The sequence below is a fragment of the Sciurus vulgaris genome (assembly GCF_902686455.1).
Source record: "Sciurus vulgaris genome assembly, chromosome: 3".
In the NCBI taxonomy this organism is placed as follows: domain Eukaryota; kingdom Metazoa; phylum Chordata; class Mammalia; order Rodentia; family Sciuridae; genus Sciurus; species Sciurus vulgaris.
Genome location: NC_136463.1, coordinates 22,680,600 through 22,705,642, shown reverse-complemented (window position 1 = coordinate 22,705,642; position 25,043 = coordinate 22,680,600). Strand labels below are relative to the sequence as shown.

Genomic DNA, 25,043 nt, shown 5'->3' with positions numbered 1-25,043 from the left:
GCAAAAGACATGATTTCATTCTTCTTTATTGTTGAATAAAACTCCATATATATTCCATTTTCTTTAACCATTCATCTGTTGATTGATACAATGGGAGTTTGCTGCTATAAACATGGAAATGCATATATATCTAAAGTACGCTGTCTTTAATTCTTTTGGATAGATACCAAGTAAAGACAATTGTTCCATTGTTAGTTTTTAAGGAAACTTCATACTGAGTTCCATAGTGGCTGTATTAATTTATATTTTTACCCACATTGAGTGAAGGTTCCCTTGTCCCTGCTTTCTCACCAGCATTTATGTATTTATTGCTATTTGTAATCTTGATATTGTCATTTTAATGAGAGTGAGATGGAATCTATGTGTAGTTTTTTTTCCCTATATGATTGTTGGCCATTTGTACTTTCTCTTTTTAGAAATATCTGTTTGGATCATTTTCCAATTCTTTTGGTTGAGTTATTTATTTAGTTATTGGTATGGAGTTTTTAGAGTTGTTTATGTATTCTCAATATTAATTTTCTGATAAACATTTTCTCCCATTCTCTAGGTTTTCTCTTCATGCTACTGTTTCCTTTGCCATGCAGAAGCTTTTAAGTTGATGTCACCCCACTTATAGATTCTTGGTATTATTTTCTGAGCTGTAAGAGTCCTTATAAGTCACTGCCTATGCCTAAACATAGGAGTGTTTCCCCTGTGTTCTCTTCCAGCAGTTGCAAAGTTTCTGGTTTTGTTTTAGGTCTTTGATCCATTTTGAGTTGACTTTTGTGCAGATTGAGAGATAGGAATCTAGTTTCCAACTTTTATATATGGATATACAGTTTTCCTGGCACCACTTATCTTATCTCCAAAATAAGCTTTTGGCAAACTTCAGATGACTGTGGGCTTATCTGTGTGCATTCTAGTTCATGGTCTATGTGTCTGTTTTTATGCCAGTACCAAACTGTATTTTGTTACTATGATTCAGCAGTATAATTTGAGCTTGGGTATTATAAGGCCTATAACTTTACTCTTTTTGTTCAGTTTTCATTTGGCTCTTCTAGGTCTTTTGTTCTTCCATATGAATTTTAGATTTTTTTTTCTAGATCTGAGAAGAATATCATTGGTATTTTGATGAAGATTGCATTGAACTGTTGATCACTCTTGGTAGTGTGGCCATTTTTCACAATATTAATTCTGCCTATCCATGAACATGGGAGGTCTTTCCATCTTCTGGTGTCTTCCTTTACTTCTGTTTTCAGTGTTCTGTAATTTTTCTTGTATAGGTTTTTTTTTTTTTACCTCTTTGGTTTAACTTATTTCTAAATGTTTTATTTTTTGAAGCTCTTGTATATCCTGATGTCTTTCTCAGAAAATTTATTATTGGTGTATAGAAAAGCTCTTGGTTTTTGTATGTTGATTTTGTATTCTGCTGCTTTGCTGAATTTATCAGCTCTAGAAGTCTTCTGCTGGAGCTTTTAGGATCTTTTGTATATAGGATTATATCATCCACAAATAAGACAATTTGATTTCTTTCTTTCCTACTTGTATCATTTTAGTTTCCTTCTCTTTCCTAATTGTTCTGGTTGACATTTAAAGCACTATATTGAGTAGGAGTGCAGAGAGTAGACATCCTTGTTTTGTTCCTAATTTTAGAGGAAATACTTTTCCCCACTCAGTTTTTCCCTTTTAAGTATGATGTTGGCTTTTGGGTTTGTCATATATACCCTTTATAAAGTTGAGGCAAGTTCCTTCTATCCCTGGTTTTTTAGGGTTTTTATCATAAATGAGCGTTGAATTTTTTCAAAAGCTTTTTCTGCATCTATTGAGATGATCACATAACTTCTGTCCTTGATTCTTTTTATGTGGTCTATTATGTTTATTGACTTGTATATGTTGAATCATCCCTTGCATCCTTGAGGCCATTTATATTCAGTGTTATTTTTTCTTGTCATTTTGACTTATTTCTAATGTTTGCTTTGATCCTAATCCTCATTTGCTTATGTACTCCTATAATGAGATTAATCTTTCCTGAGATTAATTCTTTTCTGAGTTCTTTTGGTTGTTTTTATCTTCTTCTTATGTAAACAAAATTCCTTTAAGCATATTCTGCAATCCTGGCTTAGAAGTCACGAATTCCTTTAGTTTATATGCTTATCATGGAGGGTTTTTATTTCTTTTTCAATTTTGAAGGATAGCTTTGCTGTATATAGAAATCTTGGTTGGTATTTATTTTATTTCAAGGCTTAAAATACATCATTACAAGCCCTCCTGGAATTTAAGTTTCTGATTAGAAATTTGGTATTATTCTAATTGACTTTCCTTTAAATATGACCTTGCATTTCTCAAAAATTTCTTTGTTCTGGATTTTTGGCATTTTAATTATAATGTGTCATGGAGAGGTTCTTTTCTGGTCTTGTCTATTTGGACTTCTAAATGCCTCTGGTGTCTGATTGTCCATTTCATTCCCAAAGTTTGGAAGATTTCTGTCATTATTTCACTGAGTAGGTTATTAGTGGCATTAGCCTATGTCTCTGCTCCTTCTTACACAATAGTTGTGAGCCTTTAAATGCCTTAATGTTGTCCCAGATTCTCGGATATTCTGATCATAGTTTCGTGTATTTTTCTTTGGTATTGTCTGAATGTTCAAGCCCTTCCATCTTGTCTTTGAGCTTGAGGTTATGTCTTCTACTTGATCTAATATGTTGGAAAGACTAAATTTTTATTTAATTTATCATGGCTTTCATGTGTAAGACTTCTGTTTAGTTTCTTTCAGAATCCCTATCCCTTTGTTGAAATGGTCTTTCTTATCCAGTGTTTCCCCTCTTAGTCCATTCATTAAATCTTCTTTTAATTCATTGATAATTTTAACAATCAACTTTTGAGTTATTTGTCTGTCATTTCATCTACTTAGATATCTGTGGATTCAGTTATTGGGGATTTATAAACTTTTTGAGGAGTCTTGTTGGCTTACATTATATCCCTATGTTTTTAGGGGTTTTATGTTGTTTACACATTTGTTGCGATGGATACCTCTTCCTCTATTATGTAAGCAGTCTTTTAATGAGAAATTATCTCTTCCCAATATGCCATGAATTGAGAGTTTAACTTAGCATCAAAACATCCAATCAGAATAATCAAAGTGCTAAGTCCAATGACCACCACTCCTTTGAGAGGAGAGAGTAACCACTGGTAACTGTGGTAACTTAAGAACAAACCATATACCAACATATATTTACAAAACTTATTACTAAGTAGCTAACCAATGAGAAAAGTGGGTAAGAAATGATATAGAATAGGCCAAAAAGTTAAGGCTTAATAATGGTATATTAATATTAAATTATATTGGAAGAAGGGGGAAATACAAGAAAGGAAGAAAAGGGAGGAAAGGGAGACAGAAGATAAAAGGAGAAAAGAAGGATGAAAGAAAAAGGAAGGGAATCGGGATTGGAGAGAAGAAGAGAGGAATAGAGAAAAAATCCAATTAAATAAAAAATACATAAAATTAGAACTATGAAAAAACAGGTAACAAGGGAAGGCACAATAGAACCCTTTACGTGGAATAGCACGTGAAGCAGCAATCAGAAAGATGGTTTTCTCTTTGCTCCGGTATTTAACATGGAGACTCATTTTTTCCAGGCCTTTGATTTTAGAGTCCCCCAGCCATGAGGAGGTTTGTTTGGACACAATTATCATACTGTTTATGTAAATTTTTTTTCAACTAGGACCCAAACTGGCCAAACTTGTTAGTAGAGTCTGAATGCTGAGCTGTGCCCCTCCTTGCCTGCCAGCAAGTGTTGGGGAGAGATGTCTGTTTCAAAGAAGAAGTCACCTTCAATATCACTGATTTGATATTTAGACACGGGTGTAGCTCTGGGAGGCCAGCCCTGTCACCTGGGTAGCCTGTGTTATGGTCTGGATTGTACCACACCCCTTGTTTGGAGAGCCTCAGTCCATGTGCTGGGGAGAGGTAAGTGGGTAGTGCCCAGATCTCATCAGTTGATCCACCAGACACTTCCCAGTGTGGGGGACATGACCAGGCCACGGTGGGATGTACAGATGGCAGCTTTTTATCCCACTCAGACCCAACTCACTTAAATCCCTCACCACAGAGTCCACATTGCCAATTTCCTATGAAGGTGCCCTTCACTTTTCTCTGCTCTGCAGACTACAGACTGGCAGCTGTGGCTCCTATTGCTGCCCAGAGCTTCCCCCAAGTCCATGTCATGGTCTCACTCCTGAGTCCAGAATGACTCATGGCTTGGGTGCCCTCCAGTCCAATGAGAAGTCAAGCAAAGATAACCGTTGGGCCTCAGATACACAAAAAAGAAAGCAAACCAAGAACAAGACCAAAAAAAAAAAAAAAAAAAAAAAAAAAAAAGAGGAACAAAGATAAAGAGAGGAAGGAAAACTTTGGGGATTTCTAACTCCCACCCAGAAAGTTTGTACACTGAGACTTTTTCAGCTGGCACTGATTCCCTCTTTTCACTGAATCTGCTGGGAAGTGCCAGGACACACTCCCACACTGACTGACTTCAAAGTGTCTGAGCCTGTTTTTCTGCTCTCCTGTGGTTTTGCTGGACGGCAGAGCCTGCTTTCTTAGACTTGCTGGGAGACTTTCTTTCAGCTGGTTGCAGGGGAGCTTTCCCCAGCTCTGGGCCACTGCACACCTGACACTTTAGCAGTCCATTTCTTTAATTCATTCTCGTTCTCTTCTAAAAACTCTAAAAACCCATATTTCTGGGTCTCACGTGGCTGCTGCCTCTCTGAGCCACATTCTGATGCTTCCCCACATCATGCAGCTACACGTCATTTTGATTGAATCTTGCAAGCCCCATTGCCCAGCCCCAAAGTGAAGTGATCTCTTCTTTTCCAGATCTTATTTAAGGCCCTTCCATATTCTTTGCAGTACACAGACCCAAGGCATTAATTGCTACTGCATTGGCACTCTGAAGCCTCTTGACAATTTCTGCAAATTCCTGAGGCATTACTTTCTCATGGTCCCCTTGGTCTACATGGGTCCTGGGCTGTGATCGTCCCATAAATTGACCCAGGATGAAAGACTCACCTCTTTCACTGGTTTTCACAGGAAAGTTGATCCATTCCAAGGAGTATGTGAGTTTTTAACTTAATGGGGGAGGGGAGGGGATCAGATAGCAAAATTCCTGACTCTCCTGACTAGATCAGTCCCCTCCGTTTTTCTCCTTATTCCCTTTCTAGATTAAAAATATTCCTCTCTACCTTGTGTATTGTTTCACATCCTTCTCTTAGGCTTTTGGAGCTCCTTGCCTTTCAGGGATACACCCTGTATGTTGTCCTATCAAGACAGATTTGCTGAAAGGTATCTAGTCACCTAAGAGAGATTCTTCTATGAACTGCTAAGAGAATACAATTTATCTATTTATATTTTATGTAGCTATTTTTACACATTTTTTTTTTTCCTTTCTGGATAATAAGAAACAACTCAAGTGAGCGAATAGCTTAGCCTGTAGAGCGCTTGCCGAGCATGTGCACGTGCCTGGGTTCGAATCCCCAGCTCCTCGGAAGAAAGCAAAAAGTGAAAAAAGAAACAACTCAATTCTTTCAAGTAGATATTCTTGAATGAAAAGCAGTGAAAGCACTAGATGTACAAGTAGAAACACAGACCATGGTTTCTTTGCCCAGTATATAACCTTTATTAAGAAACATCAGAAGACATAGTGCCACAGATATAATTGAAATAGCCAACAGGCAAAGATCATTATGATCCAAAAACAAGGGATAGGTCTAATCTTGAACTGTGGAAAGGTTCAGCTTACTTCTTAGAAGCTGGATGTTGGACGAAGACCTTCCTTTCTCTCTGATGACATCTTAGGAATGTCTCTTGGCTATACTCTGGTGCCTTGACATTGGAAAATATCGTAGGCAAACAAGATAAATATAGATCATAAAGCAAGGTAGGAAAATAAACATTGTAGACAATTTTCAAGGAAAAATTCCAGAATATGGTGGTAGTTTTCAATCTTGCAAGAGGATCAGAAATGTTGTATTCAAATATCATCGTCCAATTTGGTGACCCGAAGGTGGGTTCACAGCACTTTTGTGTCCACAGTGGAGATCAGTGTATTCATTAAAAAATGGAATCAGAATGGTGATTCTCAGATGCTTGGAAGCCCACGTTAGAGAAAATGAAATAGAGGTCTAAGAACTTCTTAGTGGTTCAGGGATGGTTAAGAGGATGAATGGTTCAGAGATGCTGCATCCTGGGCAATTGAGTATCAGCAGCCTGGTTCTTAGCAGATGGGCTCACAGCAGGTGGGTGGGCAGCAGTAGCAGCAGCAGGCTGGGCGGCAGCAGGACTGTCCACAGTAGGATGGGCGGCAGCAGGAGGCCTGGGCATGGTGCAGCTGGCAGCAGGTTGGGGGTGTGCAGCTCACCACGCAGCAGGGGGGCAGACAGGTGCCCTCCACGCGGCAGTCAGGGCGGCACCACCTGATGCGGCAGCTCACAGCTCCACAGCCACCCTCCTGGCCACAGCCACCCCCAAAGCCACCCCCAATGCCACAGCTGGACCCGTAGCAGCTGGGCTGGCAGCAGCTGGAGCCACAGTTTCCACTGGTGGAGCAGCTGGGGAATCCGCAGAAGCTGGTGGAGCAGCAGGCCATGGTGTCTGGAGTTGGGTTGAGAGCTGGGTTGGTTGGAGGAGTTTCTGAGTTTGGGAGGTGACTTCCACCTCGGGCCTTTTATATGTTCGACCCAGCAGCTGTTTATAAAATTCTTAACATATTTTTCTTGTTTTTGTTTAAATTCATTCCTTAGTGGTCCTCTGATTGGCTTGCATTGAAATACTTATGACATATTATGAGCAGCAGTGTGGAAATTACTCTGTTTTATAAGGTTTTGAAGACTCGTCATATCAGTCTTTGGCTCTTTAGAATATGTTTGTGGTTTCCCATGTTCAAAGAGTCCTCCCACTTGAGACCCAGTCAACGCCCTCGCTTTGACAGTGGTCATTCCTCGTGACAGTCCGTCCAGACTTCTAAAACTTTGGGTGGTTATACTATTTTTTAAGTATTATTTTTTTCACTCCTGGATATAGAGAGTGAATTCCATTGAATGTAGAACACCAGGATATTTGCTGAAATGAAGAAGTACTTTGGTCATGGATAGTTAAAACTTCCACCTCATATACTCCAACATCATATCAAATGACTATTATAGTTCCTTTGATTTCAACAAATTTGAAATGAATAAATACTATTTGTGTTCCAGCATAGAACACCTTTTTTTGTGTGTGTGAACCAAACAACTTAGTGTAAAGAAGGTATCCAGCTGCAATGCTAAGCTTCTGGTAGGAGCTTAATGAATGTTTTTTGCATTTATTATTGATTCAATAAATGTTTATTGAGGGGGTGGAGTAAAAGGCGTGATTCATGAATGCCTGTATAACTCATAAATTATTAAATAGAAATTTCAGGTCACAGTACCTATGAAGGGGACTTGTTGTTTGCTGTGAGAAGAGACTAGGAAATGTTGACTATTTTTATCTGAATTCCATAGTTGAACCAACATTCAGGAAAAAAATGTCTAGGAGTTAGGACACTTGGAAGAATGTCCTGTCATCCACTGTGTATTTTCTGCAATGCATCTCGGGTATGATCTGTCACTGTCACCAATTAAATGATAGAGGTAAGTGCTTGAAGCTCATAAAATAACTTTGAAAAGATATATTTTTTTAGATTTTCCTGTATTTGTGTCTTATTGTATTTTGACTGTGGCACTCAGATACTTAAAGAATAATTCAAAAACTAAATGGTAAAAGTTGTTTCTTTTTGTTCTAGATTTGTGTAAACTTCTTAAGAGAGCGTTTTTTGATTGGGTTATGGATTGCTTATCATGATAATTGTTTCAGATTTCTCATGCATCTGTCTGACATGGTGATAGTAGAACTCACTAGTTATGCTGCTAAGCTGCTGCTTCTTCTTTCATTTAGACCAGAGATACCTCCTATACTTACAGCAAATGAAGGTGAACTTTGAGAACTGACATTTGGAGAGCAATTTCAGGGTCTGAGGAATGAATGAGATAGGCTCAGGCTTAGGAATTAAACCCAAATGCTCTTGGAAAATGAATAGTATCTGATAGGTATTTTCAAACCTATTTAGCAGGAAATACCATTTCTTTATGTTGGGCATGAATGAAGGAAAACACCTGGTGTGTTATATAGGAGATATTGGAGAAAGACCTCTAGGTAGGAACTCAAAAGCTTTGATCAACCTGCAAATTTTAGCTAAAGTGGCTCTCTTGGTCTAGATCTAATCTTAGTAGAGTACAGCATGAAAATATTTGAATAACTATGAAGATTAATGCATGGAAAATTTTATTAGCAGGTGGATTAAAGCATAACTTAATTTGTACTTAATATTTCTATTTATGTTTATCCCTGAGGATTATTACGATATGCAGATCCACTCTCCTTGAATTCCAGTTGTAGGTGGACATGCTTAAAGGTAGAAGAAGGACATAACCCTGTTTGCTTTGCACATTACAACATTTTATTTGAAGTCAGTGGGATATTGAAGTAGAAAGCAAATCTGAAGAAGTGTGGGGATAAAGAGAGAGGGAGGGGTGCTGAGTTGTCATTGGATGAAGAACTTCTCCATCCTGGAGACCTATTCAAGCCAGGCGGGGTCTCCAAAGAACGATGGTCAAAACTTGTTTTCAGTGAGTTAAATCAGCACATCCTTAGGGATTCTGACTGAGAGTTCCATTATTTATGAGTACTTTAGCAACATCTTGATACTTAGCATCCATCGAATGGTATACTTCTTCAGAGAAGAACACAATTTTCCCTTTCATTCTTAATTAATCAGCAACTGACTCTTAGCAGGTGGGCTCACAGCAGGTAGGTGGGCAGCAGTAGCAGCAGCAGGCTGGGCGGCAGCAGGACTGTCCACAGTAGGATGGGCGGCAGCAGGAGGCCTGGGCATGGTGCAGCTGGCAGCAGGTCGGGGGTGTGCTGCTCACCACGCAGCAGGGGGGCAGACAGGTGCCCTCCACGCGGCAGTCAGGGCGGCACCACCTGATGCGGCAGCTCACGGCTCCGCAGCCACCCTCCTGGCCACCCCCGATTCCACTCCCAGAGCCACAGCCGGTTCCACAGCAGCTGGGCTGGCAGCAGCTGGACTGGCAGCAGCTGGGTTGGCAGCAGCTGGGCTGGCAGCAGCTATCCTGGCCACAGCTGGGCTGGCAGCAGCCTGTCTGGCAGCAGTTGGGCCGGCAGCAGCTGGCGCCACAGTTTCCACTGGTGGAGCAGCTGGGGAATCCGCAGAAGCTGGTGGAGCAGCAGGCCATGGTGTCAGGAGTCTGTCTGAGAACTAAGCTGCTAAGAGATTTTTCTGAGTTTTGGTTGTACCTTCTAAACCTGGCCTTTTATATAGTCCCTTGAGCTGCATGTTTACCTAACATTTAGCATTTTTCCTTGATGCCAATTGAATAGTCAGTGTTTGATTGGCTCATCCTTGAGTTGTTTAGAAAATTATAAATAGCATTTCAATTGTCTGCTTTGGGCAATGTTCAATTAAGTCTCATTATGTGTCTTCTTTGCTCTCTGAACTAAGTAAGAGAAGGTGCTTCATGGAAGCCAATCACAGCAGCGCCTCTTTATATAAGTCACATGACAGACTAGACTTGGGGCAAACACTGCCCCGGCCCACTTTGTCATACCTGTCCTGCAGTAACCTTTGGGCAATTTGTCTGAACTGAAATTTTCTTCCTAAGTTGACATTCAATCACGATTATGACTTCATCAACAATTTGTTCAGGTTTGCAAAGACTAATGATGTTGGTGCCTTCAAAACACGAGCTAGCACTTGATTCATCCACCTCCAAACCAAGTTTGCCTTTCTGTGATCAGCTGCAAGTGATAGGATCTTAGAACTTCTTTGGTATTCTTGCCTTCAGTCACCGATGCACATATTACCAGCTGAATCCTTTAATGACTTTTGACTGAGAATTATTTATTGGCTATTAAATTGAAACTATATGCTAATGATGGCTACATTTTGTAACAAGTCAAACCGTACAGAGTGAAGACAAATTAATATTCTCTCCCCTACCCCTAACACACACCGTACCTTTTCCAAAATGCATACTCCTAGTATAATCAATATAAGCACTTGGTGTATATTCTTTAACACCTTTACTTCTACTTATACAATTCTAAACAAGCATATGCACACATACATCTTGTGCTTCAGTGAAGTTTGGATCTAATATACATTGAAATTAGAAAATTTTAAAAAATGGTGGTATAATACCCATAGTGAAAATCTTTTGACCATATACATGAGAGTCTATTTCTGAGTACTCTATTGAACTGGTCCACATGTATTTCTTTATGTAGTACCACACTGTTTTGATTACTGCAGCTTTATAATAAATTTTGAAATCAAGAAGTATGAGACTAACCTTGTTCTTCTTTTTCAAGACTTTTTGATATTTGAGATTCCTCACGATGACATATGAGTTTTTGGAGGGAGTGTTCTATTTGTGCAAATCACCATTGAGATTTTGATAGAGGTTTCATTAAGTCTGTAGATTCTGTTGGTGGTTTTATCTTAACAATATTGTCCTTTTAAAATTTGTTTCAGTAAATTTTGCAGTTTCTGGTGTACAATTATTTCCCTTGGGTTAAATTTATTCCTAAATGTCTTATTCTTTTTGATGCTATTGTAACTGGAATTGCTTTCTTAAATTCCTTTTCAGATTGTTCATTGCTAATATATAGAAATTCAAATGATTTTTGTGTGTTGATTTTGTATTTGTAACATTGCTAAATTAACTTATTGGTTGTAAGGTGGTGTGTGAGGGGGAGAGAGAGAGAGAGAGAGAGAGAGAGAGAGAGAGAGAGAGAGAGAGAGAGAGAGAGAGAGAGAGAGAGAAATCTTTAGGGGTTTCTACATAAAGGATCACATTGTCTCTGAACAAGATAATTTGCTTTTTCCTTTCCAGTTTCTTTGTCTGGGACACCCTGGACTCTGATAAATCAAATGTATAAAGGTTGGTATTCTTATGATGTCCTAATCTCAGGAGAAAGGGTTTTAGTCTTTTACTGTTGAGTTTAAGGGAAGTGTATTATTTTCATATATGGCATTTATTACATTGAGTCAGTTTGCTTCAATTCTTAGTTGATTGATTGTTTTTTAAATTATGAAAGGGTTTTGAATTTTTTCAAATACTTCCTCTGGATCAGTTGAGATGATTGTGTGTTCTCTCCTTAATTCTGTTAATGTGGTGTGTTACATTGATTGATTTGTGTATGTTGAACTATTTTTGCATTCTAGGATAAAGTCCTTTTTGGTTATGATATTTTAATCCTTCTGATGTGCCATTGAATGTTTTTTGTTAATATTAGTTTGGTGATTTTCCATGAATATTCATCAGGAAATTTTTTTTCTTTGAGTGTGTCTGGTATAGCAAGGCTGACTTAATGAGTTTGGAAATGTTCTTTCTTCCTCAATTTTTTGGAAGACTTTGGGGATTGGTGTTAATTTTTCTTTGGTAGAATTGATCAGTGAATTCATCTGTTCCTTGGATTTTCTTTCTTGGGAAGGTTTTGATTACTGACTCAATCTCTTGTTAGTTATAGGTCTGTTCAGATTTCCTCCTTTTTCATGATTTGGTTTTGGTAGGTTGTGTTTTTCTAGGAATGCATCCATAGATATGTGGACCCATTGGTAAAACTTGCCTGTGTTATTCAAATTCTTGGAATATCCTATATTTATAACTTATTTTAAGAACTATACAATACTCCAGAATTTATTGAATCATTCCCCAATTGATAAGACCTCAATCATTTTTTACTTGGTGAGTTTGAATTTTAAAATAATAATAGAATTTTATTCTATTATTTAAAATCAAATAAATGGACCCAGCTTTACATGATTAGGAATAGATAGTCACATGATCTAGGGGACTGAGAAATCATTTAATTAAACTAAGTGAACTTTTCAAACTGGTTCTGCAACTATGTGACTGTGTGAACCCAGAAAAGTCACTTAATCTCTCTGAACAATGATTTACTCACCAATTAAATAAGATGATCTCTCAGACGCCTTCCAGGGCTAAAAATGTGTAATTGTTCGACCAGGTCATCCATTCCTTAAGGGCATGGTCCCTAAGGCCATGTCAGATTCAACTTGGTTGCCTACGTGGTACCTCCATACTATCTTGCTTGTAGATGCTCAATAAATGCTTGTGGAACAACAGACTGAAGGAATGATTAGCAGTGCGTGGTGATGATGAATAACTGCATTTGCATTTTACCAAAGTCACTTGTAATTTTATTTTTTCCCTTAGCAGGAGCTATTTAGGTTGTAATACCTGAAAGTGGTTCGTAGTTTGAATCAAGGGGGCAAGAAGATAGACTGTGTCTCCATTTCTGTTCTGTCATCCAAAGGTTTTTCTTTGGATTGGATCAGGTCTCCAGATGATATGCAGGGAAATTGATTCTTTGACTATCTGTTACCTTTATTTATGCTTTCTCATTTTCTAGTCCTCATTAACATCAGGATGAATGAAGTGTTGTGAATTTAACCAAACTACTCTTCTTTACATTAAAAAATTCTTTCAGTAAATTAATCCTGATCCTTGTCTGAAAAACCATCCAAATCCTGAAGCATTTCCTGACACTTATGATTAAAGTGTATAAATTTGTTGTATATGTGTATGACATATAAATGTGTTTAGACATAATTAATACATGCATATTTATATTAAGTGAACATTTTAAACCAAAGATCATATGTTAATTCTAAATATTGAACAAAATCCTTATTATTCTCACTTCCTGTTTAGGAAATGGGAAAAAAAATTTTGAAGTAAAAAACTCCATCTCGTTGGGACTGTATTTTTTTCAGTTTTCCCCTCCTTATATTTTTCTTGCTCTAGCTTGTAAGATTCCATGCAAATGGAAAAATGTCACTTTTTTAACACTTATGACCACTGTTTGAAGATGGTCTGAAATCTCATCCCTTCGGCTCTAGAGTCTCTACCTGTTTTATTTGTAAAAGTACCGTGAGAAGTTAAGCTATGGTGATAGAGCCTGTGACATTTCTATTTTTTTAAAAAAAATTTATTGTTTTATTGTTTGCTGTATTTAGTTATTCATGACAGTAGAATGCATTTTGATTCATTGTACACAAATGGGGTACAACTTTTAATTTCTCTGGTTGTACACGAAATAGTGACACCATTCACGTAATCTTACATGTACTTAGGATAATGATGTCTGTCTCATTCCACCAACTTTCTTTCCCCCTCCCTCTCCCCTCCCTTTATTTCCCTCTACACAATCCAATGTTGCTTTCCTTACTCCCTCCCCCCGGTATGTATCAGCATCCACTTATCAGAGAAAACTTTCAGCCTTTGGTTTTTTGGGATTGACTTATTTCACTTACCATGATATTCTCCAACTCTATCCATTTACCTACATGATTTTATTCTCCTTTATGGCTGAGTAATATTACATTGAATATATATATACCACGGTTTCTTTATTCATTCCTCTATTGAAGGTCATCTAGGTTGATTCCAAAATCTAGTTATTGAGCTGCTATAATCAATGATGTGACTGCAACACTGTACTATGCTGTTTTTAAGTCCTTTGGATATAAACTGAGGAGTGGGATAACTGGGTCAAAAGGTGGGTCCATTCCAGGTTTTCTGAGGAATCTCCACACTGCTTTCCAGAGTGGCTACACCAATTTGCAAACCATCAGCAATGTATGAGTGTGCCTTTTCCCCACATCCTCACCTGTTGTTGCTTGTATTCTTGATAATGGCCATTCCAATTGGAGTGAGATGAAATCTTAGGGTAGTTTTGATTTGCATTTCTCTAATTGCTAAAGATGTTGAACATTTTTTCATATATTTGTTGATCAATTGTATATCTTCTTCTGTGAAGTGTCTGCTCAGTTCCTTAGCCCATTTATTGATTGGGTTATTTGTATTTTTGGTGTTAAGTTTTTTGAGTTCTTTATACATTCTGGAGATTAGTGCTCTATCTGAAGTGTGTGTGGTAAAGATATTCTCCCACTCTGTAGGTGCTTTCTTCACATTATTGATTGTTTCCTTTGCTGAGAAAAAGCTTTTTAGTTTGAATCCATCCCATTTATTGATTCTTGCTTTTATTTCTTGTGCTTTGGGAGTCTTGTTAAGGAAGTCTAAGCCAGTCCTAAGTCGGTCCTAAGCCGACATGATGAAGATTTGAGCCTACTTTTTCTTCTATTTGGTGCAGGGTCTCTGGTCTAATTCCTACATCCTTGATCCATTTTGAGTTGAGTTTTGTGCAGGGTGAGAGATATAGGTTTAATTTCATTTTGCTGCATATGGATTTCCAGTTTTCAAGCCTGGGACATTTTTGAGACCTTAGGTAATTGACTTTACTGTATATTTTTATGGGGCTTAACATCCACCCTACCTCATCACATTTCCTAACAAGGTATGAGAAGAACCATGTGGGATGAAAAATAGATTGAAATCTTTCATGTGACTTTGTGTGCAATATCTATCACAAACACACTCAATAAAGAAGATTTTCAGCATACTACAGTGACACAATCACATCAATATTTAGCACAGCTCAATTCACAATAACTAAACTATGGAACCAACCCAGATGGCCTTCAACAGATGAATGGATAAAGAAAATGTGGTAGATATACAGAATGTAATATTACTCAGTCTTACAGAAGAATGAAATTATGGCATTTGCAGATAAATGAATGTAACTAAAGAATATCATGCTAAGTGAAATAAGCCAATCCCAAAAAACCAAAGGTTGAATGTTTTCTCTGATAAGCAGATGCTGATCCATAGTGGGGGGAGGAGATAAGGAAGAATAAAGGAACTTTGGATTGTTCAGACTAGAGTGAGGAAAGAGGTGGGGTGGTGAGGATCGGAAGGACAGTAGAATATGACAGACATTATTACTGCATATACATGTATGACTACGCTGCTGGTGTGTCTCAGCACCATGTACAGCCAGAGGAATGAGAAGTTATGCTCCATTTGTGTGCAATGTGTCAAAATGCATTCTACTGTCATGTATAACCAATTAGAACAAATAGAATAAAGAGCTTTTGCCACACCAATAGACATAATTTATTAAATCTTGGTATATTATTCTTCTTCCATAAGAGGTGTGATTTACCAGATAGTAAAGTAGCAGAGGGGAAAGTATTTGAGAAGGAGAGACATTTCTTCCATGGCCTCCTCCTCAATGAACCGTGGAGAGTGGGGTCAAAGAACTGTGGAGGATCACAAATGGTTTTCTCATTTCTTCAGTCAAATTTCTGTTTTTGCATCCTCAGAGGAGAGATCAGTCTTTCCAATGCTGAATGGAAACACAGTTCTGTGAGCCCCAACTGTTTGATAACCTCCACAACAAAAGCCAAATTAAAGGTCAAGAATTTGTTAGTGGTCCAGGAGTGGTTGAAGAGATAACTAGGTCATGGCCTCAGATGACACTTGAAATTTCAGGTTGAGAATCAGCAGCCTGGCTCTTAGCAGGTGGGCTCACAGCAGGTGGGTGGGCAGCAGTAGCAGCAGCAGGCTGGGCGGCAGCAGGACTGTCCACAGTAGGATGGGCGGCAGCAGGAGGCCTGGGCATGGTGCAGCTGGCAGCAGGTCGGGGGTGTGCTGCTCACCACGCAGCAGGGGGGCAGACAGGTGCCCTCCACGCGGCAGTCAGGGCGGCACCACCTGATGCGGCAGCTCACGGCTCCGCAGCCACCCTCCTGGCCACCCCCGATTCCACTCCCAGAGCCACAGCCGGTTCCACAGCAGCTGGGCTGGCAGCAGCTGGACTGGCAGCAGCTGGGTTGGCAGCAGCTGGGCTGGCAGCAGCTGGACTGGCAGCAGCTGGGCTGGCAGCAGCTGGGCTGGCAGCAGCTGGGCTGGCAGCAGCTATCCTGGCCACAGCTGGGCTGGCAGCAGCCTGTCTGGCAGCAGTTGGGCCGGCAGCAGCTGGCGCCACAGTTTCCACTGGTGGAGCAGCTGGGGAATCCGCAGAAGCTGGTGGAGCAGCAGGCCATGGTGTCAGGAGTTGGTTCGAGGATTGTGCTGCTTAGAGATGTTTTTGGGTTTTAGCAGTGACTGCCAGATCAGGCCTTTTATAATCCTTGGCCAGCTTCTATGTTCCTTATTCCCAAAGCCTTTTCCTTGTTTGTGTTTAAATAATTTGCCTCTGAATGCTAATTGGCCTGTTCCTGAGTTATTTGGTCAACCTTCTTAAAGCCTTTAAAACTTGATTTTATTTGGCCTTCAATTAGGGTTCTGTATCATGGTGCAGTAGTCACTAGCGTTCATTGGGAACATAACCCCTAATCCCTCACATTTGCTGAAGTTTTTTCATTGCCCAAAGAATAATTGACTAATGCTGCTCATCTTTAAGGAGTGTTGATATAACTCCAAATTTGACCCTTATAATTGGGTACTCAGCTCTCCCATGGGAGTTTAATTCCTAGCAATATGGCCCCCTATATGGTTGACTGCTCCTTTTCTACCTTTCTCATGTCCCCTTTATCTGTGAAGCAAGACTAGGTTTCACTGGTCAGAAAAGGGATGCTTGCTTTATCCTGGGCTGTCTCTGAATGTGAATGTGAATGGGTCGTCTGTCATTCATAACATTTTGGGAGTACTTGTTATATACCTAAAGAGTTCCAAATACCTTATATGTATCGATTCATTTAATTTTCACAGCAATCCTATGGGGTGGGTATCCTTGCTGCTTTCATAATTCAGGTGAGGAGACTGAACCACAAACAGATTTAAGTAACTGGTCCAAGGTCACACCAACTAGTGTGAAGCTGCACTCTAACCCTTCACTGTCTGATTCCAGACTAAACTTTGAACTGCAAAAGCTAGTTCTCTTTTTCTTTTTTTCTCATGTAAACAGTCCTAAGGAAAATCAACAGGGGAAAACCAGATGTGAAAATTTGCCTTCTTTCTTACAGACGTTTTCTGAGAAGAAAAGGTAGAGATTAGAGTAAATAACAATGTTTATTACAGACTTTGCTGAAGATTTTTAAATTTTTTTTTTAACAGTATAGTAAGTGCGCTTCAAGATCATGTAGCCAAAGAGTCAACTTAATTATGACTTTGCCTAATCTCAGGATATTCTGTAGATTTAAATGTTCTCAACTGCATAAAGTTATACTCAATATATTTCGGATGGAATATGTGACAGTAGTTTGTTAGATTTACAGTATGCGCATTGTTGTAGATGTCAGAGACTAGTCTAATTGACTGGAAAGATTCTGTACTTTGACAGATGAAGGTGAAAATGAAGATTTTTGTTTGGGTAAAGTGAAAGGTGACCTGGTTTCTGTGGAGTTTGGGCTATATTGAAGAAAAATGGAAGTTAATATGTCACCCCTTGGGTTTGAACAAAATACCAAGAGCTGTGCTTTTTTTCCAGAAATGTAAGTTTTGAGTAGAGGTCATAACTATTCCCAAGATAGAATTAGATGGAAATGAGAGGGAGGTGGGTATGAAAGATGGTGGAATGAGACAGACATCATTACCCTATGTACATGTGTGATTACACGAATGGTGTGAATCTACATTGTGCACAACCAAAGAAACGAAATGATGTACCCCATTTGTGTACAATGAATCAAAATGCAGTCTGTAAAAATTAAAAAAATAAAAAAAATTTAAAAGGACATGTTTGAAAATCCCGCATCCTATTTGAAATAGAAGAGAATAAGGTTCTTGGTGCATTTTGGGCTGCTTCTTAAGTTTCTAATTTTTCCTTGGATGCTTGAACTGGGCATTTGTCATTGTTACAATTGTAGGAGCTATTGACTTCATATCTATACTTGGCAGAATCTTTGAGACTAAAAAAGATTCATCACCTCCATGAAAATGAAAGAGAAACTAGAGGAATAGAGAAGGGGGCTTGAAGGGGAGTGGAGGGGGACAGGAAAGGGAAGGATCAGTGGAATGAGGTTGACCAAATTATACTGTGTGCATGTACCACAGCAAATTCCACCTTTATGTATCCCTAGAAAGTACCAATTTATAAGGACAATAAATTATAGGGGGAAGGCCAAGAGAGTCAAGAGAGTAGAGGAGGGGGAATGGGGAGGGTAGGGGAGGGGAGGGAGGGAGAAGGTACTGGGGGCTGAAATGGAACAAATTATATTCCATGTGTATATGATTATGTCAAAACGAACCCCACTATTAAGTATAGTTATAATACACCAATAAAAAAAGAAAAAGAAATATCTTCTCTTGCAAAAAGTGTAGATATTTGAGGAGTTGAAATACTTGATGGATACCAGCTCTGGAGGTAGTAGTGTTACATCTTGGATTTCCATTTCTGGGCTTTTCCACCATGGTGATGTTTTCAACATCTTCCTCAATTTAACTCAATTTCCATGTTCTGGTCTCAACTTGCCCTCAGGGAATTCTCTCTCTCTCTCTCTTTTGTACAGGGATTGAACACATGGGCACTTGACCACTGAGCCACATTCCAACCCTATTTTGTTTTATTTAGAGACAGGGTCTCACTGAGTTGCTTAGTGCCTTGCTTTTGCTGAGGCTGGCTTTGAACTACCGATCCTCCTGCCTCAGCCTCCTGAGCCACTGGGATTACAGGTGTGTGCCACCCCACCCAGCTACCAACCATTTAAAATTTTTTATTTAAGGACATGTTCTTGCTAAGTTACCTAGGGCCTTGCCGACTTGCTGAGGCTGGCTTGGAATGATCCTCCTGCCTCAGCCTCCTGAGCTGCTGGGATAACAGGTGTGTGCCACCGTGCCTGGTGAAGGGAATTCTTAAGAATAAAATATGACACTTAAAAATTGAGAATTCTATTCCTCTGCAACAGAATGAAGACTAATCTGAACATTCCCTTACTTCCTCTCAATCAACCAAAAAAATAAGAATTTTTTCTTCTACCACTTGAACTCATTTCTTCTTGATCTGGTCCATGGAAATAGTGTAACAAGTCACAAACATTCACGATGTTGCACCTCTATTGTCCTTTTGGGGAAAATGCCAGTACCTTGATATCTAAAGGTTTTCAAAAATTACTGGGTTTATTCCCTTTGGTTTCCATTACTTCTTCCAAGTTAGGGAGACAGGCCATTCCAGTGCCATAAGAACAAAGAACATGTTTGTCTGTTATTTTTGACCATTTGACCTCTATTTAGGAGAGATACTGATGTTTTGAGTTGTTTTTCCTTAAAGATGCCAGGATAAGATTGGGAGTCGGAGGCAGGACTGCCAGTTCAAAGCCAGTCTCAGCAATGTAGTGAAGCCCTTAGCAACTTACTGAGAACTTGTTTCAAAATAAGAAATAAAAAAAGGCTGGGGATGTAGTTCAGTGGTTAGTGCCCCTGGTTCAGTCCCTGATACCAAAACAAAACAGAACAAAACAAACAAAAGAAGTCAGGATAATGTATTGTAGTTCCAAATTTTGAGGGTTCTCCCAATTCCTCCATTTCCATTTTACTAGTTCTCTAATCCAGTTTCATCTGCCTCACTTAGACTTCCGAGGAATAAGATCTGGTTAATGTATCAGCTAAAGGGACACACCATTCCTGCCCAGGGGATTCTTGCTCTTGTTCTGGTAACCTGGAATGGACAGCCAATAAACTTTAAGGATGTCCTCTCACCTACAACTTTCTATTCCAAACCAAGTATTAAGATCTTTCCAGTTTACCTGAATGCCAACCTAGCTCTTCTTGGTGCTTCTGAGCTGAAGTCCTTCTAAGTCAAAGTGCGTTAATGTTAAACCTTCTTATCCTGATGAGAAACAAGAGATCTGTGTATGTGAGAAATAGGATGTTGACCATGCTTTGAAGTCACTAAGTGCAGATGTGCAGGCTGTGTCCTGGTGTGGGGCTCTGTCCACTCTGAGGAAGGAGCACACTGTTCTTCATACCAAGATGCTGTAGGCTCCACAGGCTGCATGCCCCTGGTATGTGTCCATCTCAAGCTGGTACCTTTTTCTAGTTCTAGTAAAATTGTGCTAGTGGAGGTCTCATTCCTTCAGTTATTATAAATTGAGGTTAAATTCATATAACATCAATTAATCATGTTGACGTTTATAATTGAGTGACATTTAGGGCATTAATCTGCAACCACCACCTCTCCAGTTTTAAAACGTTTTCATCGCCCCAGAAGAATATCCCATAACCTTTAAAGTAATTGCCTTCCATGTCTTTTGACTCCCAGTGGTGGCTTCCATGTTGACTTTGTGAGCAAAGGTGGTATCCCATGGAATGGAAACCCTGTTATGTGTCTTTTATTTCATCATTTCATCCTTGCTTTATTTCAGAATGCTTTCTGGAGATTATAATAAGAATAATATTGACAGTGCATGGCCAATATCATGCTCATTTAATCCTTGTAATGAGCAATTTGTTTTCTGTTTCATAGTACATGAGAGGATTATATACATATTGTGAAAATATCAGTTGGCACTCCCTTTCATCATTTTCCAAAGTGTGTTTCGAGAAGCATTCTTGTTACAGGATATTAACAGGTAAAATATGAACAGAGGATTTCTTGGCTAAATCAGTTTGAGAGTGATGGTTACAGAGGTTTCTTTATTGCAGGGCACCTCAGCCCCTTTAGTGACACTTGGTTTTCTGAAGCGCTACATATATGTGTGTGTGTGTGTGTGTGTGTGTGTGTGTGTGTGTGTGTATATATATATATATATGAATATATGTATTAAATATGTATGAAAGCATTATAACATTGTATATATTATATAGTATATTCTAATGTGCTTTTTATATACTAAATATATATAATGTATAATCTGATGTGTTTTATAAACCTTCAAGGTGGTGATGAAGCATGTAATATTATTTGACCATTGAACGGTTTTTCCCCTTTGGACATCTGAAAGGCTTATCAGTGTGCCACCTGTTTAGGAACTTATCTGTTTGCCTATGCATCTTGCATAGAGATCTGTGTATGTGAGAAATAGGATGTTGACCATGCTTTGAAGTAACTAAGTGCAGATATGTTGCTAAGAGAAACAAGCCAATCCCAAAAAACCAAAGGCCAAATGTTTTCTCTGATAAGTGGAGAATGATATATTATGGAGGTGGGTGTGTGGGGAGTGAGAGAAGAATGGGGGAACTTTAGATTATGTAGAAGGAAATGAGGGGGGTATGAAGTGGTTGAGACAGATATTATTACCCTAAGTACATGTATGATTACATGAATGGTATGAATCTACATTGTGTATAACCATGGAAACAAAATGATGTATCCCATTTGTGTATAATGAATCAAAATGCAGTCTGTAAAAAATTAAAAAGAAAGAAAAAGAAAAACAAGTGTCATGTATTTTCTCTTGTATGTGGACTCTATAAGCAAAAAAAAGAAAGAAAGAAAGAAGAGAGATGACATGGAAGCAGAAGCAGAAGGGAGACCACTGGGGTAGAGAAAGGGGATAAGAGGGAGAGAGGAGGGGAGAACAAATGGACATAATGGGAAGTATGACTGATCGAATTATGCTATATGCATGTACAGTGTACAAATATGCCACATTAGTGTGTATAATTAATATACACCCATAAAAGATAAAAAATAAAGAAAGAAGTGCTTGTCCTGGTAAGTGAAGTGACTTTTTCAAGAAGTCATGAATTGAACTGGTTGCGGGGACAACACACCTGTAATCCTGTTACTCAGGAGGCAGGATGGTAAAGAGTCCAGGCCAGCCTGGCACTCTTGCAAGACCCTTTCTCAAAATAAAGCTTACAAGGGGATGGGGTGGTAACTCAGTGGTAGTGTTCCTGGGTCTAATCCCTAGTACCAAAACAAATGAACAGCCAATAAAAAGGAGACCATGGATTGTTAGTTACAAAGCTGGGACTAGAAATCAGGATGCCTTTACATCCTGTGGTGTTGTTTTACAAACTCGTGTTTATAGTCTTTCCCATTTTGCTTTATGCTTTCGTATACCTTTGATATTGAAAGAGCTATACACAAACTCATACATGAATGCATGGAAGGGTTTGGCAGCACCTCAAGAAGCTGAATGACAGAAACTTCCTTTTTGCAAAAACTGATCTTCTGCAACACTGAGCCCACCCCCTTTGCACATGTGAGGACCTTGGGAAAGAGTTGCTGACTACTATTGCGTTCTTTTAACTGGATACTTTGGCTGAAGAATATTAGGCCATTTCCTGGCAAAACTAAACCAAACAAAAACCCCTTTCAAAGACCATTATTAAAAGAATACAAATAGAGTTATGTATAGAGAGCTTGAAAAACCCCAGTATCCCAGTATCATTAACAAATTCCAAAGAAAATAAAGTTCTAACAATGACTTCGTCATTGAAAAGATGACTTTTATTAAATCCCAGTCCCAACAAGCTATTGAAACAATTCACATGACATTCATAGTAGAATATCACACATCTCTTCTCGGAGTGTAAGGCTTCAGTTGACACTCAGGTCTCTGAAAGAGTTTTGGTCTTCCATTGAAAATGATTTTACCTCCTAGGGAAATCATGTACCTGTGTGACGAGAAGTTGCAAGCTGGGTTATGGGTATTAGAGTTCAGAAATTTGGTGGAACTCTACATTGGTTAGTTTGAAGTGCCATCTTCTTGGTGTTCTTATAAGGAGGAAGTTTTAACAGGTGGGCTCACAGCAGGTGGGTGGGCAGCAGTAGCAGCAGCAGGCTGGGCGGCAGCAGGACTGTCCACAGTAGGATGGGCGGCAGCAGGAGGCCTGGGCATGGTGCAGCTGGCAGCAGGTCGGGGGTGTGCTGCTCACCACGCAGCAGGGGGGCAGACAGGTGCCCTCCACGCGGCAGTCAGGGCGGCACCACCTGATGCGGCAGCTCACGGCTCCGCAGCCACCCTCCTGGCCACCCCCGATTCCACTCCCAGAGCCACAGCCGGTTCCACAGCAGCTGGGTTGGCAGCAGCTGGGTTGGCAGCAGCTGGACTGGCAGCAGCTGGGCTGGCAGCAGCTATCCTGGCCACAGCTGGGCTGGCAGCAGCCTGTCTGGCAGCAGTTGGGCCGGCAGCAGCTGGCGCCACAGTTTCCACTGGTGGAGCAGCTGGGGAATCCGCAGAAGCTGGTGGAGCAGCAGGCCATGGTGTCAGGAGTCAGGTTGAGAGTTGTGTTGCAAAAGATGTTTCTGAGTTCTGGCTTCTTATTCCACCTGGGGCTTTTTATAACCCTTGGCCAGTTCCTCCGTTTGTGACAGCATTTTTATCTTGTTACTCTTTAAACCAGTGTTTTAAGGGCGCTCTGATTATTCAAATGCAGAGTTACTTTAAACATATCTCCAAACTGGTTTTTCCTTATTGCTCAGCTAATGCTCACTAAATGGGCTCATCCTGGGTAGCAGTGTTGATGTTTCATTCCAAACAATGCTGTAATTTCCACTCAAGCCTCAGACTCAGTTTTGTGCTTGTGGTTGTGGCACCTGACAAGGTGACTCTGACCCATAAGATGATGTGATTTTGAGATCATATTCACCAAAACTAAAATCTAGAAAAGAGCTATTCATCTTGAAGTGTCCTTCATGTAAGACTATATTTATGTTTTTAGATTGATAAGATTATAGCCTCTACTACAAGCTAGGTAGAAACTCTGATAAACTCCACATACATAGAAGTTCATAGATCCCTCCAGATACTGCATCCTTTCAATTTCTGTGATCTCTCCTCAACTTCATGCAGTCGTACTTGAGAAAACAACTATAACACAGGAAGGCAAATGGAACAAATTTGTTCCATTCCAATTTAATGAAAAGTAGGATAAAATTCATATTCAGTGATGGGAAAAAAACACGAAATATTTGAAGTGAAAATTTTTACAGCTTTAAGAGAGATAAACATCACTGCTATACGGCTTATTTAGATGCATTGATTTCTCAAAGGCAAGATTTACTTTCCGTTTAGGTCACTTTGTGTTGCTACACCATGTATTTTATAAAATGATATTGGATCAAAGAGCATGACTATTGAACTTATGAAAAGGAACCAGCGAAAGAAAAAGCAAGAATTAGAAAATAAAATAGAGTTACTTTATATTAGGTAGAGGGCAGTGAAGGAAGGGGAACCGGTACAGGGGAAGGAATGACAGTAGAGTGAAACAGACATTATTATCTCATGTGCATGTATGACTGCAAGACTGATGTGATCTTGCAATGTGTATAATCAGTAAAATGAGAGATTACACTATTTATGTGTGATCTATCAAAATGTATAAATGCATTCTACAGTCATGTACAACTAATTAGAATAAATAAAATTTAAAAAAAACTTAAAGAAAATAGTTATTTTTTTAATCACAGCACAAGACAGATTAGGAAATCAATGATCCATTGCAGTTAAGTAGGTATAAATTCAACAGTATTAAAATAAATTTCAGCTGTTTTAGAGTTTCTTATGGTATACTTTATTATTGGTAACTGTTAAAAAAATTTCAGCAAAAGTTTAAACAATTCCTGGTAATTGCCTAAAGAAAAGACAAAGTTCTTCACTGAGTGTTTAGAGTTACACGCAAAGACGTGGTGACCAGCTAGGTGTGGTGGTGCACACCTATAATCCCCGTGGCTTGGGAATCTGAGGCAGGAGAATTGAAAGTTCAAAGCCAGCCTCAGCAAAAATGAGGCGCTAAGCAACTCAGTGAGACCCTGCCCCTAAATAAAATACAAAAAATGGCTGCAGATGTGGTTCAGTGACTGAGTGCCCCTGAGTTCAATCCTGGTACCTCTTGCCAAAGAAGTGGTGACCAAAAAATCATATTGCTACCTGTGGTATGTTTATTGTTTCCTTCCAATAATAAATAGAAGCACACAACTTTTTACAAGATATTAGTTTGTAGAGTAATAGAATTATAGTGGAATATGATTCATACCAGTTTTAATAAAGATGTTCATGTTCATGTCATGGCAACCATGATAGCAGGTATTAAGTTGAAAATGATTATATGTAATCATTGAATAGTGGAGGTAAAAGATGACTAAATTATCTTTTTCAATCCCTTAATATTGTAGATACAGAAACTAACATTGTGCTCAATATAAATAG

General features: G+C 39.2%; 2 protein-coding genes across 2 annotated transcripts; both read right to left on the bottom strand.

Moving 5' to 3' along the window:
- Positions 1-5,748: 5,748 nt before the first annotated feature.
- LOC306657150 (keratin-associated protein 9-3-like) lies at positions 5,749-6,620 on the bottom strand (the record flags this gene model as incomplete). The annotated part of the gene is made up of 1 exon (XM_079132896.1): positions 5,749-6,620. One exon carries the CDS (start codon positions 6,618-6,620, stop codon positions 6,249-6,251), a length of 372 nt encoding a protein of 123 aa, XP_078989022.1. The 3' UTR covers positions 5,749-6,248.
- Positions 6,621-8,549: 1,929 nt separating this feature from the next.
- LOC306655677 (uncharacterized protein) lies at positions 8,550-23,097 on the bottom strand (the record flags this gene model as incomplete). Its single annotated transcript, XM_079130333.1, is given in 4 exon segments — positions 8,550-9,289; positions 15,788-15,789; positions 15,792-16,080; positions 22,640-23,097. Coding segments are annotated over 4 exon segments (1,200 nt in total). The 3' UTR covers positions 8,550-8,838.
- Between the last annotated feature and the right edge of the window lie 1,946 nt (positions 23,098-25,043).